This window comes from Rana temporaria, chromosome 8 (assembly GCF_905171775.1).
Source record: "Rana temporaria chromosome 8, aRanTem1.1, whole genome shotgun sequence".
In the NCBI taxonomy this organism is placed as follows: domain Eukaryota; kingdom Metazoa; phylum Chordata; class Amphibia; order Anura; family Ranidae; genus Rana; species Rana temporaria.
Window position 1 is genome coordinate 48231249 of NC_053496.1, and position 14400 is coordinate 48245648.

The window sequence follows — 14400 nt, forward strand, 5'->3', positions numbered from 1 at the left end:
GATTTTCCCCTCACTTCCTGCTCCTGAGATGCAACAGGAAGTGATAGGAAATTTTTAGGCCTTGCTGAAACAGGTGTCCCCATTAAAAGATTTCCCCTCACCTCTTGTCCTGGTGACAATACTAAAATTTTGGATTTCCTATGACTTTTTGTCTCAGTGACAATGGTCATCAGGACAAATGGAGGGGTGATGGGCACACAGACACCAATGAAAACCTGGCAGGTTTCTTTGCTGTAGGGTTCTTTGCTGTAAGAGCTGTAAAAATGTGTCTGGTTCTCATAGAGTTAGCAGGTTGCCTTAAAAAAAGTCATTTGTTGTGCCTTGAATACCTCCAAAGTGACAGACTGTGGATAGGTCCGCCTTTCATTGATTATTACCTATTGCTTTAGCAGTAATATTCCAGAGGAAGGTGTCGGATTCATCTGCGCAGATGCATTTGGTATACACACAATCGTTGCAGGCTTCTACGGTGAAATTTGAATAATTGAGCAGCGATACCTGGACCTGAAGACAAAATCAGAGTTAAAACCCAAACCCAGACTTTGTGCTCTCCTCTCCAAAGCCTCCCTGCCCCCCTTGGGATCTGGGGCATTATCCACCTCGGGATGCATTTTATTTTTTACCTTCTTCTGAAGTTTTCTGACTGGATATGTGATGCACCGGGTCCTATTTGTCTAATTCCAATGGTGGGCAGTCACCCAACACTCACAGTTTGTCTTCCAGGTTGAGTGTCATTCAACCTGGAACACTGAGGACATCTTGTGGCCAAATAGAGGTACTGTATAGAAGAGCTTGGATATTAAAGTGGAACTTTACTCTCTTAATCAATATTGACTATTTTGAATCCTTATGCTGCCAGCAATGGCGGCTGGTGCTCTAATTTTTTTGGGAGGCGCAAACAAACTGAATTTTTTTTTGAAAAAAAACAAACAAACACATCAATTGTAGCCACTGTGCCCATCAAACGCTGCCACTGTGCACATCAATTGCTGCCACGTGACCCCCGGCCGCTCGTCGTCTGCTGAGCACTTACTCTGTCCCTGTGGGGCAGCGTGTGATGGCGACGAACGGAATCCTTCATGCGTCTCCTGCCGCCCTTATCTCCCGTCCTCTACTCCTGATAGGCATCCAATAGCGGCGCCTGGCGTTTCAGCCAATCGGGTGACAGGTAACAGACCCGAGCAGAGGCGGTTCAGTGTTAGGAAAGCAAATAGTCATTTGTTTTTCCGTCGTCATCGGATCCCCCATAGGGGAGAGCAGCGCTCTGACAGGTCGGTCCCTGCACAGTTTACAGAGACAGACCTGTCATCTGCCTGCTCAGCGGGGATTGACGGAGCGGCCCTTTGTTTGCCTTTATCTGGCCCTTGGGGCACTATTCCTCCCACTGACATTAAAAATGGGGCATAATTCTACTGACACCAACAGTAGGGCACAATTCCTCCCACTGGCACCAATGATAGGGCATTGTTACTGACACCAGGAAATTTATTTTTTCCACTGGCCACAGTCCGGCCCCCTCTAAATTCTGAAGGACAGTAAACTGGCCCATTGTTTAGACAGTTGGGAGACCCCTGCTATAGAAGAAAGTGCTAGATTTATTTATTACAAGTACTTATATAGCACCATCAGTTTATACAGCACTTTACATATATATTGTACATTCACATCAGTCCCTGTCCTCAAGGAGCTTACAATCTAAGGTTCCTAAAGGCCCATACACACAGGGCCGGAGTCAGAAAGAGATACGACGGTGTATCTCCTGATACGCCGTCGTATCTCTGAGTTCCGACGGTCGTATCTATGCGCCTGATTCATAGAATCAGGTTACGCATAGATATCCCTAAGATCCGTCGGATCTTATGCTGCAATTCCAGGCCGGCCGCTAGGTGGCGCTTCCGTATTATTACGCAAGGAATATGCAAATGAGGAGTTACGCCGATTTAGAAACGAACGACCGCCCGGCGCTTTTTTTTTACGTCATTTGCGTTCGGCTTTTTCCGCCGTATAGTTACCCCTGCTATGTGAGGCGTAGCTAATGTTAAGTATGGCCGTCGTTCCCGCGCCGAGTTTTGAATTTTTTTACGTCGTTTGCGTAAGTCGTTCGCGAATACGGATGGACGTAATTTACGTTCACGTCGAAAGCAATGCCGTTTTGCAGCGGATTTTCGAGCATGCACACTGGGATGTTTTCAAGAACGGCGCATGCGCCATTCAAGTAAATAACGTAAAAAACGCGGGGTCAAGGGAAATTTAAATAAAACACACCCCCTACATCCCCATTTGAATTACGCGGCCTTACGCCGCAACACATACGCTACGCCGCTCTAACTAAGGGCGCAAGTTCTTTGTGAATAAAGAACTCGCGCCCAAAGTTAGAGCGGCGTAACGTATCGGAGATACGTTACGCGGGCCGGATAGATACGCCAATGTATCTGAATCCGGCCCACGGTCTGACTTGTTGACAGAAAAATCATGTGATTTTGGGAAAGTTTGTTGAAAAAGTCCTGCCGTGTGTATGCATACTAAGTTCATGGAAAACGCCCTTCAAACAAAAAGCCACGGAAAAGTTTGTTTGAAGTCCAACCGTGTGTGTGAGGCTTTACTCACATTCATACATACACATAATAGGGCCAATTTAGACAGGAGCCAAATAACCCATCAGCATGTCTTTGGAGTGTGGGAGGAAACCGGATAACGCGGAGGAAACCCACACTGGCACAGGGAGAACGTGCAAACTTCATGCAGGTAGTGTCGTGGTTTGGGAATCAAACCAAAGACCCCAGTGCTGTTAAATGGAAGTGCTGATCCCGGATGTTCTCCAGCCAGGCTCTATCTGACATGCTTCAGCTTCTAATGCACATTGTAAGAAGCTCACAGTGTGCACTGGAATCAAAATAAGCAAGACTGAATAAAAAGGATGGCATTTGGCTTTTATTTTCTTATCATTTAGTTACCTTTATGCATTGTTTCAGATAATTGAAGACCAGGGATTTCAATGTCACTGTCTCCCCCCGGATGATGGAATAGGGTAAGGTGAGGTCCACGAAGAACGGCTTGAAGACGGTCAGGGATACTTGTGCTGAGAGACCAAAGCCATTGTTCCCTATGCAGAAGGTCTTGGCATTAAATGTAGTGATGGTGTCGGGGGCGGTCACCGAGATGGTTGTGAAGCCAAATTGACTATGAAAGACAAACAGAATAACATGGGATTAGAGTGGATCAGGTAAAAATATTGAGTATGGCTCAATATGGCGCATATGGTGGGAATGCCCCAGAATCCAACAATGTTGGAATAAAAGGCTGAGTCTTATTTTCAAGGTTCCCGGCATTTGGGTTCCCAAACTTCTCCATCCCCTTCTATATGGAGCAGCATTAAACCCTAAAGCAAACATTTCTTATATTGCAAATTACCAATTCTTAGATGTGACGGCTGCATTCGTTTTCTTTTTCTAAACTTTCTTTCTATTATTTTCATCAGGTAATCCAGCCAATGCGTCTGTTGTTTTTCAAAAGAACAAACTCTCTTCCAGATGCATATGTTTACAGGGATGAGAAAAACCATTGAACACTGACAGGGGTGCTTAAAATGTTACATTTTTATGTAAAACCTTTATCCCCAAAAAGAAAAAAAAATGTATGCTGTAACTGATTTTTAAATTGTTAGATGGGGTTTAACTTCAATTTGTTAGTGAATCTAACACTCCCCTCCCCCTTAGACTGACAATGCTGCCGTCCAAAGGTGCCCCCTGTGCTCCTTCATCCATAGTAGGGGGTGCTCTAATACAGGAGATGCGTTACCGGCCAGATCACCAGGTGAAAACAGAGGGAAACAAGTCTAAAAAAGAAAACTAATGGGTTTGAGTTTTGCCTCTAACCACATTCAGTCTTTAACCACTTCAGCCCCGGAAGATTTGGCTGCTCAATGGCCAGGCCATTTTTTGTGATACGGCACTGCGTTGCTTTAACTGACAAATTGCGCGGTCGTGCGACGCTGTACCCAAACAAAATTGATGTCCTGTTTTTCCCACAAATAGAGCTTTCTTTTGGTGGTATTTGATCACCTCTGCGGTTTTTATTTTATGCGCTATAAACAAAAAAAGAGCGACAATTTAGAAAAAATAAAATCCCCATTTTTTTTTTAAAAGCTATTTTTTTCCTAAGTTTAGGCCAATACGTATTCTTCTACATATTTTTGTTAATAAAAATCGCAATAAGTGTATATTGATTGGTTTGCGCAAAAGTTATAGCATCTACAAAATAGGGGATAGATTTATGGCATTTTTATTATAACATTTTTTACTAGTAATGGCGGTGATCTGCGATTTTTATGGCGGACAGATCAGACATTTTTGACACATTTTTGAGACCATTGACAATTATACAGCGAGCAGTGCTATAAAAATGCACTGATTACTGTATAAATGTCACTGGCAGGGAAGGGGTTAACACTAGGGGCGATTGAGGGGTTAACTGTGTTCCTAGTGTGTGTTCCAACTGTAGGGGGGATGGGAGTGACTGGAGGAAATGAGAGATTGTGGTTCCTAGCTAGTAGGAACTCACAATCTCTCTCTCCTCACAGAACTGGGATGTGTGTGTTCACGGCAGGTTGGCTAGTGGTTAAGCCCATGCACGGGAGTGATGACATCGCGGCTCCAACCACTCACAGCGCTGGGGCCGCAATACCCGGAAGACACGCCGAGGCAACATAGCTACCTCGGCGTGGACCGGGTAAGTTACTGACGCCTCGTTCTAAGGTAAGTATTTCATAATGAGCTAGTATGTGGTGCATATTAGCTCATTATGCCTTTTGCCTTACAGGTGACAAAAAAATAAAATATTTTATGGGACTAAACAACCGCTTTAATACCATTTTAGTCGACTAAAATACAACTTAAACAAAAAAAATTGAGATGACTAAAATACGACTAAAACTAAAATTTTATTTTAGTCAAAAGACTAAAATGGGACAAAAACTAAAATGCCATTTTAGTCAAAAGACTACAACTAAATTGAAATTTGACGTCAAAATTAACACTGGTTTGTAATAAAAAACAATAGTAAAATGTAATAATGTTGTAAATGCACAGTCCGATGGCAGCGGGTGACGTCACGTGCTTCCCTACCGAACGTTGCGTCCCAGGGGCGGGACTTCTTCGACATCCGCTGAAGAAGTCCCGCCCCTGGGACGCAACGTTCGGTAGGGAAGCACGTGACGTCACCCGCTGCCATCGGACTGTGCTGATTGTCTGTTTTTTACTCCTGGCACTGGATATAGTGCCTTTTATGTGAGTGCATTTACAACATTATTAAATTTTACTATTGTTATTGCGGAGAAACACTATGTTCTGTCTTCTTTTTAACATTGGATTCCATGCCTGCTATCCATGCTGATTCATCCTGAGAGGTTCCTTTCCCCTGTTTGGATTATGCTGATATGTGCCTTGGATTTACCCATGTGGGAAAACGTATTTGATTTTCAGTGAGGTAAGCGGCCATTGCTATTGTTGGTGGAGGTCTCCAGCTATCCCACGCTACATCACCTGCATGTTTTTGATTACCAGTCACTTATATAAGGATCACCTGGATGATTTATATTTGGACTATTATTGTAGCGCTGCACTACCTTCTTACATTGACTTTCAGGAATTTATAAATTGAATCCCAGTGTTCAGCTGCTGTTTGTATTTCATCTGTCTTATTGCGCTGATTTTTTCTTTTATTTAATCATAGAGAAATGCTTAAAGGAACACTAAAGTTATTTTTTTTTTTAAATAACAAACATGTTATACTTACCTTCACTGTGTGGCTTGTTTTGCACACAGTGGCCCCGATCCACGTCTTCTGGGGTCCCTCTGCGACTGTCTTGCCCCCCCCCCCCCCGCAAGAGCTTTCCACCTTCATGCGAGCGAGCTTGCATGGTGGAAAGCTCTTGAGGGCGCGCTCCTGTGATACAGCAGTGGCCATAGCCGCCGACTGTATCACTCGGCCCCGCCCCCCGTCATTGGATGTAATTGACAGCAGCGCCAGCCAATGGCTGCGCTGCTTTTAATCCATCCAGTGTAGCCAATCAACGGCCAGGCTGGGAACCAAATAGGATGACGGGGACGAGCACGGGACTTTCGAGGGGTCAGGTGAGTAAAACGGGGGCTCGGGGGGGTGGTACTGTCGGATGTTTTTTCACCTTAATGCATAGGATGCAATAAGGTGAAAAATCATTTACTTTTACAAACACTTTAACCCTCCTGGCGGTATTCCCGAGCGTGACTCGGGGTGGATTTTTTGTGCCAAAATTGGTAACCCCGAGTCACGCTCGGGGTAGCTATGCAGAGCCTGCAGCGCGCGCTGGCTTACCTTGTTCCTGGATCCAGCGATGCCACCGCGCTGTGTGAGCGAGCGGGTCCTCGCTCGATTCACACAGTGTCCTCCTGTGCCGCCGATCTCCGTTCCCTGCAACGTTACGACGCACGGGGGCGGAGATTGGCGCCAAATTCAAAAAGGTAAACAAACACTAAACATACAGTATACTGTAATCTTATAGATTACAGTACTGTGTGTAACAAATACACACCCCCCTTGTCCCTAGTGTCCTACATGTTCTTTTATATAATAAAAAAACGGATCTTTCTCCCTGCAAACTGTAGATTGTCCATAGCAACCAAAAGTGTCCCTTTATGTCAAAAATGAAAGATGCTAGAAAACAGCGATAATAAATTATAATAAATTATAATCACTTGCAGAATTGTGCGATAGCGATTTGTGGGGAAATTCATCATAAAAAAATAAAAAAAAATGACAGCGACAATTCTGCAACTGAGCAAATTTCAGTGATTTTGAGTTGATTACATTATTGAATAATTTTTATTAGAATTATATTATTATTTGTTATAATTATTTATTATATTATAATTTATAATTTTGTTTTTAAAAAAATGTCATACCCGGGATGCCTATTAGACTCTTGTTTGGACAGATTTAAGTGAGTTATTCCTAAGAATTACAGGCCTACAGTATAAAACGGCAAATTTCCTTGCAAATAATGGTACCGCTTTCAGCACCTTTTTTCTGAAAGAATCATACCGCCAGGGAGGTTAAATAATGCATTACAATTTAACTACACCCATTCGATTTTAGAAGGCTAAAATTATTTTAGTCGAGTAAAACGTACTGGAGATTTTAGTCTACTAAAATGTCCTGAAGATTTAGTCGACTAAATACGACTAAAACTAAAAAAATTGCAGAAGACTAAAATGGGACTAAAACGCCATTTTAGTCCCAAGACTAAAACTAAATTGAAATTTGCTGCCAAAGTTAACACTGCTCACCACTCTATCCAAAACTATAAAGAAAATATTAGATTTTGAATATTTAATTCTAAGAATGTTGCCAGGGAAAATCCAACGTTTGTGCCTGTTGATGGGTCTTCGCATGCCAATCTGCTTGAGAGCTTGTGTAACTCCCAAATTCTGTGCCTGTCCATGTTAGAAATTTGTTTCATAGTAGAAATTAAAGAAACCTTAGCTTGTACAATACTTCAAGAAAAGGTGTTTATTCTTCATAGAGGTAGAGATGGATGTTACATTCTTCAAGAGTGTAGGGTTCCTTCCTTTCCTAATCTCTTCCTAACCCACCATTCAACCCTCTTGGATTCTAATACTGTTTCATAAGTTATGTCAGAATTTCACAAAAGTAACGCCCGTTCTTGCATATATGCTTGTAAGCGGGGTGAGCGGTGCGGCGATTCACTGAGGGAGACACATGTAAAGTTCTTTGAACAAGGTGACGTTTATTACCGAGAGGCGGTAGTAGTAACAGTCTTTACAATCACACAGCAAATGGTTCCTCTACAGGCAGGGAGGCACAGATATGCAGTACAGATACTGTTGTTCTAAGCGATGTGGATTTCTGAGTATCACAGGCACTTCCCACTTAATGGTACATTATATACCCCAGCACACAATGCGTATTGGAAGAGGCTGGAAACACGTTACCCGTAGCAGCTGGGAGTCTTTCATCAGACCAAGGTTACCACTGCAGGACTTCCGTAGGACCCCTGAACTATCCCTCACAGGCCAGAACACTCTCCCTGTCTTCTCCTCTCTCTCCCTCACAAGCAGGGTCTCTGTCCCCATCTACATCCACACGTGTTCTGCCTAAAAACTTGCCTGACCTTTACTATAAAAAGAAACCACCCAAAGATGGTCGCCCAAATCTCTCGAGATCTCGTGCGGCCTATCAGAACACAGGGCTCCTCCAAAATGGTGTTGGAGACACTCTAGAGGCAGAAGTGTTAAACATAAATACATACAAAAACATAACAATTTGACTGCAGTATGAACACATATGATTACTTTACCACTTGCTCTTGCAGCACTAGACTGCCCTATCACTGACAGCTGCTTATATGGCTTCAGTCTATAGTTAAAGGAGTTGTAGAGGAAAAACATTTTTTTGCTGAAATGACTGTTTACAGGGTATGGAGACATAATAGTTAACTGATTCCTTTTAAAATTGATAAAAAATAGATAAAAATCAATCATATAATGTACCTCTAGTTTCGTTTTTGCATCTAGTTTCGTTTTTTTTTTATATACATTTTTATTGGAATTTTCACAGTACATTGGAATAAGGCAAAATAATTTGATTCATATACAGTCATGTACAAGAAAAAATAAAAACAACAACAAAAATAAAAATAAGAATAAGAATATAAAATAGAAATAAAAGCACAATTAAACCAATAGTACAGTGATTACCTGTATAACAATGTTGCAGTAGCAGGAGGATGTGACAGTACAAGACCTAGTGCTAGGAGGAGCGGAAGCAACATTTGGAGCATTAGGAATGCAATAAGGAACTAAAATAATGAAACAAACAGTAACCCGGATATTAAACTGGCTGTTGAGGTGGCGATGGGTGAAGTTTACAGAGAAAAGGTATGAAGGAGTCACGAACGTCAAGGAGCAACTAGCATATGGTGTCATGGTTCAGGGTGGCAGAAACACAGAAGGGTCAGACAGATTGGATACTTTGAGGCTGCCTAGCGAGTTTGCAAGGTTCTGTTTGAGATACCAATCTGTATAGCGGAATGGTTGCATGAGTGTTTGCAAATCCTCTTGGTCTAGTTTCGTTTTTGCATGTTATCCTGCCTCTGTGCTAGACAGAGCCATAGAGCAGTGATGGTTTGGAAAATAAAACTAGAATCTCCTAGTACTGTGGTCATCAGGAAACAGACAACCAGGAAGTGTCTAGAACAGAGAAGGATTACAGCAACATCAAAGCAAAAAAAATCCTTTAGTGACCCTTTAAAGCGGATGTGCCACTAAAAAAATATATTAAAAGCCAGCAGCTACAAATACTGCAGCTGCTGACTTTTAATATTAGGACACCTACCTGTCCTGGAGTCCAGCGGCGTCCGCAGCAGATGACGAGCGATCGCTCGTCACCCTGCTGCTCCCCCCTCCATCCACGGTGAGGGAACCAGGAAGTGAAGCGCTGCGGCTTCACTGCCCGGTTCCCTACGGCGCATGCGCGAGTCGCGCTGCGCCCGCCGATTGGCTCCCGCTGTGTGCTGGGAGCCGAGTGTTCCCAGCATACAACGGGGGACGGACGGGATGCCAGGAAAAAACCCGTCTTTTGCCCGTGTCGTTTGGCCGGAAGTGGGTGCAAATACCTGTCTGTAGACAGGTATCTGCACCCCCTTCCCCCGGAAAGGTGTCAAATGTGACACCGGAGGGGGGGAGGGTGCCGATCAGCGCGACTTCACTTTAGGGTGGAGATCCGCTTTAAGTAACATAACTCCACCCTTTGTACTATAGTAACTCAGAATAGAAGTAAATACACAGCAAATGACTCTTCTCTGTCCTCTGTCAGTAACCTTCAGAAACCAACATTACTATTACATTATAACATTCATGTGTTTCATATAGATTTCAGAAAATGTTATCACTTAAAAATAGTAATAAACTCAAAATCTCTAACAGTCCACTTACGTGATCTCCACCAGACTCCAGAGCCAAGTTTCAGGAAAATACTTGCGAATCTCTTGCTTTGCGACAAATTCAGGCGTTGTGGTTTGTTGTAAGAATTCTGGGAGACAATAACAATAATCGTAAAATGAATTTGCCAGGATGGAAATAAAATGAAACTGACTTGCCTGTAAATGTCACATCTTGGAGTACAGGACAGGACAGAGGCTGAGTATTCATAGACCCTAGGTTGTAGGCTACCACCTTCGGGTGATTGGACACTGGTAAGGCTTTGCTGGACAATTTGGATACCCCTATTACCACTTACTCCATTCCATGTGTAGCGCTCACCCCCTCAGGGGCTGCTGGTTTGATTTGGGATCGGCATGTTTAAGTTACCTCCGTGATGTGTCTAGGGGTGATGATGGCAGTGAGAGCAGTTACGGAATGTCCAGACAGTTGGTTGACGTTTTCAATGCTTTTATTCTGGCCCAACATGACCAACAGTCAACTTGAGGTAGATAGGACAGATTGGTGAAAGAAAGAATAACCTTGCAGACCCAGGCAATGGATGAACAGAAGCAGTCCTGCCTCTTGTAGTAACTCTTTCTCGTCGCCACTTCAGCTGAAGTGGGTAAAGTGCCCCTGGACAGGTCCCTCTCACAGGCCTGGCAGCCAGAGTGTCACTTAGTTTCCCCGGGAAGGAACAAGTCCACAGACTTGGCTCTAATAGAATTTGGATTTTTTGGTGAGACCTGTGCCACAGGCCTAGTGCTTCAAAAGTTAGATAGTAGAGCGAATCCTCCCGGGATGTAAATTGGGGTCACCGACTGACAGTTTGCCGACTACAACCTGTCAGAGTCCGCTGCCCAGATCCCCGATGGTTCGTTCAAGCCCTGTTGGATCACCTGCCTCCGGGTTCTCCTCAGACCGATCCCCCACCGAACAGCACAACTCGCTTGGGATCTTTACAATAGAGATGGGGACCCAGAACGTCACTGGGGCCCCTTTGAAGCATCAGTTGCTCCGGGCCATGAGGGCCCAGAGTCAGGAACTCTGCGTAGCACGTGCGCCCCGGCCTGGTAGGCCATATCACCGGGAAAAAGTGGTGTGCGCACACCCTAAAGGTGGGTGCCGTACCTGGAACCAGGAACCCACGAAGAAGAACCCAGAACAGCCGCCTCCGCCACAGAAATACCCCTTCCCAGCATGCCCCACGAGGGAAAACTCCTCCAATTGGCTGCTGAGAAGAAGCGGCATCCGCCTGGACCCCTCTGGTGCCACCTGCCGCCCAGAGATGAGACTGCATCTCTGGAGCACAGACTGACCCACAGGACAATCCAGATTTGGCGACAGCCAAATTTAACAAATCAAATGAATGAGAGTAACATAACTCTCTCATACCCCCACTAAATTTGATATAGCACCTGTACGAAAAGTACACAGGCGCTACATACTCCCCCCACTTGAAATGACATTGTCCCCAGTGTCCTAAGGCATTCAAGTCTGAATGCCAGCCTGATATCTGCTAAACAGTAAAGAAAGAAGGAAGAAAGAAGAGAGAAAACATAATTGCAACTTTGGATTACAAATATTAGTGCCTTTGAACACTACAAGAACAACTATGGTATTACATAACACTACAATCACATACACAGCCCTATCTATCTGTTCTGCCCCAGTCTCCGACAGCGTTGATAGTAGGTGGATCCATTTTACCTTAAAAAAAAAAACAAGACACATACACAATATATACATATACTCTAATATATTAATGATGTCACTATTTACAACCTCCAAGGTCAGAAGTGAAACTGCACCCTCTTGTCAGAGAGTGAAATTTCCTTTCCTCCCAGGGAGTTTAACCATAATAAGTGCTGAGCGTTACTTTTTACTTCTTTTTTTTTTTTAGGCTGCAAGAAATAAAACTCAATATGTACATTTAAACCCTGCAAAAAAAAAACATATTGCAGAACGCTGCCCATAGCGGTCAGTGCGCTGGTATCACACGGCAGTCCAATATCAACTCAGAAGATATAGCAGCAAGAGGGAAATAAAAAATGAAATGTTCCCTTCGATGAGTCTTCTTTCGATGCTGTAAAGAAGTTGGCAAGGCCCCATTCTAACTAGCTGAACCCACCCCCCGAAGTTCTTCACATATAAGATAATGTGGATCCGGAAAGGCAGGAGAAAAAAAACAAAAGAACAAACTTGAGTGGGGGCGAGAACCCTTGTCCAATAACTTCTTAAAAAGAGTAGGCCAGGTAACACAGGCATACGACATACTTATAAAACCGAGGGTCAGGCAAATATATGGTGTCCCCTCGGGCGGTAGTGGAGGAAACAGAAAAAGTCTGGTCTTCCTTCCCGGGACATTTCAGCACTACTCGGTCACGGTAGATGTGGCGGCCCCAACTCCACTCTCTAAGGCAGTCTTCAAATTGTTTCCCCACACAAATAAAAGCATAGGGTGTCTCATGCTCTTCCTTGGGAACATGCAACCGTTCCCATATGGCCCCACGGCACCATCCCTCTCTCTCCTGGTCAATCCGGTAAAGGAGAGGGGGTGGCACATATGGGTAATCATACCCGTAGTTGGTGGCAACCTTTTGTACCACCATGCGCTGCAGCCTGGCCAAGTTTGGCAGCGTATGTCGATCTCCACTTCCCGGCAGCACAACAGCGTCCGGTGCCCTTCTGAGAGCCAGCACGGCAGGGAGCAGGGGAGAGTAAAAACAGAAACGGACTTACCCTCTCCCCAGGTCAGCTGTGGGGTATTTGGATTCGGTGTGCCAGACCCATGCAGTGCGCTCCGGCCGGAGCGTTTCTTCCGCTTCGTGCTGGGGGCTCGGTATCCTCCAAACACCTGCGACGCAGGTTCGAACAGATGGTCATCAATCACATCATCGTCCGAAAATGAATCAAAGTCTGAGGAGTTTAACTCCTCTGCAGGTGGTTCACTGAGTTTGCAAACTTTTTAAATAGACCCGAAAATCTAATTTGATGCATCTTAGCACGTTAAAGTTTCTGTATGTAAGCAGCTTGTAAGGCCTATTAAGAGTAGGCAGGTTTTGCCTTTTCTAGGAATGGGTATCGTTTTTGAGTGGAATCAGAGTGGTGTAAAACGAAAGGGAAAAGAGAGCTAGAGCGAGATGAGTAGAGAGTCTAAACCTAGCTTCAGGCAATGTAAAATAATCAGCGTGATGTGTGGCTTCCCCTCTAGGGTCAACCAGAACCTGTTCTCTTATACCATGCCCTCCAGGATAGCTAGATGCCACCTAGCAAGGAAAGGCTTGGAATAAACATTCCTTTGTAGTACTAGTGGACAATGGATCTAGACTGAATCAGCCACAAAATATTAAGTAAGGTTTGGTAAAGCTAAAGGTGAACATTGAACTATTACATATAACTTTACATTAAATCTCAACTCTTCCTACCATCCGTCCCTCCACCTCAGGTGTTTAGATTTTCTTACCTACCAAATTAATCTTTTCTAATTCCCCCCATCCGTGCCCTTTGCTCCAGCCATTTCCTAAACAGAGAACCTCAGATTAACTTTCACCGCCCTGTCCTTGTAACTGCCATTTGGCTGACAGCAGTAGTCTTCTGGATCCTAAAAGAACCCCTCCAGTGGACAACCAATGGGAATTTTAGGCAGATAGTGGTTACTGTTGCCCCAGTGGGAAAAATTAGGGGTTAACTGTTATTCCTGGGTTTTGCTGAGTCTGACACCTGGTCCTGTGTGATATACAGTAAGAGGTCTGGATTCAGAGAGAGAGAGAGAGAGAGAGAGAGAGAGAGAGAGAGAGAGAGAGAGAGAGAGAGAGAAGGTGCGGAGAGACATCAAGCTGAAGAGAAGAAAGATCAGTTTAGACCTGGTCCACCCTGCCAGGCTCGCCTGATACAGTTACTGGATGGCCTAGCATGTCGACATGGACTTAAATATTTAAAAAAAAAAAAATGTCATCCCAGCGATCAGTGAGAAAGGAGTGGGAGGTAGGGGTAGGAAGGGGATTAATATTATCCCAGAATTGGACTTTAACCACTTGCCGCCCGCCCTATTACAAAAAGACGGCGGCAAAGTGGTTTCAATATCCTGACTGGACGTCATATGACGGGGGCGCGCATTGCAGCGATCGATGTTGCAGGGTGTCAGTCTGACACCCGGCAACACCGATCTAGGTAAAGAGTCTCTGACGGAGACTCTTTACCATGTGATCAGCCATGTCCAATCACGGCTAATCACGATGTAAACAAGAAGAGACGGTTATCGGCTTTTCCTCACTCGCATCTGTCAGACGCGAGTAGAGGAGAGCCGATCGGCTGCTCCTCTGACTGGGGGGGGGTTTGTGCTGATCGATTATCAGCACAGCCCCCCGAGGATGCCCACACTAGACCACCAGGGATGCCACTAGACCATCAGGGATGCCACCAG

The 14400-nt window shown here is 44.5% G+C and overlaps 1 protein-coding gene across 1 annotated transcript in view; it reads right to left on the reverse strand.

The window, feature by feature from the left end:
* LOC120910393 (alpha-2-macroglobulin-like protein 1) overlaps nt 1-14400 on the reverse strand; it is a 182277-nt gene that overhangs the window by 83489 nt on the left and 84388 nt on the right. Inside the window, exons 18-21 of the mRNA XM_040322150.1 lie at nt 12717-12938; nt 9990-10086; nt 2955-3180; nt 378-504 (exon numbers count right to left, since the gene is read on the reverse strand). Coding sequence (XP_040178084.1) covers nt 378-504; nt 2955-3180; nt 9990-10086; nt 12717-12938 — 672 coding nt within the window. The remainder of the gene's footprint in view (nt 1-377; nt 505-2954; nt 3181-9989; nt 10087-12716; nt 12939-14400) is intronic.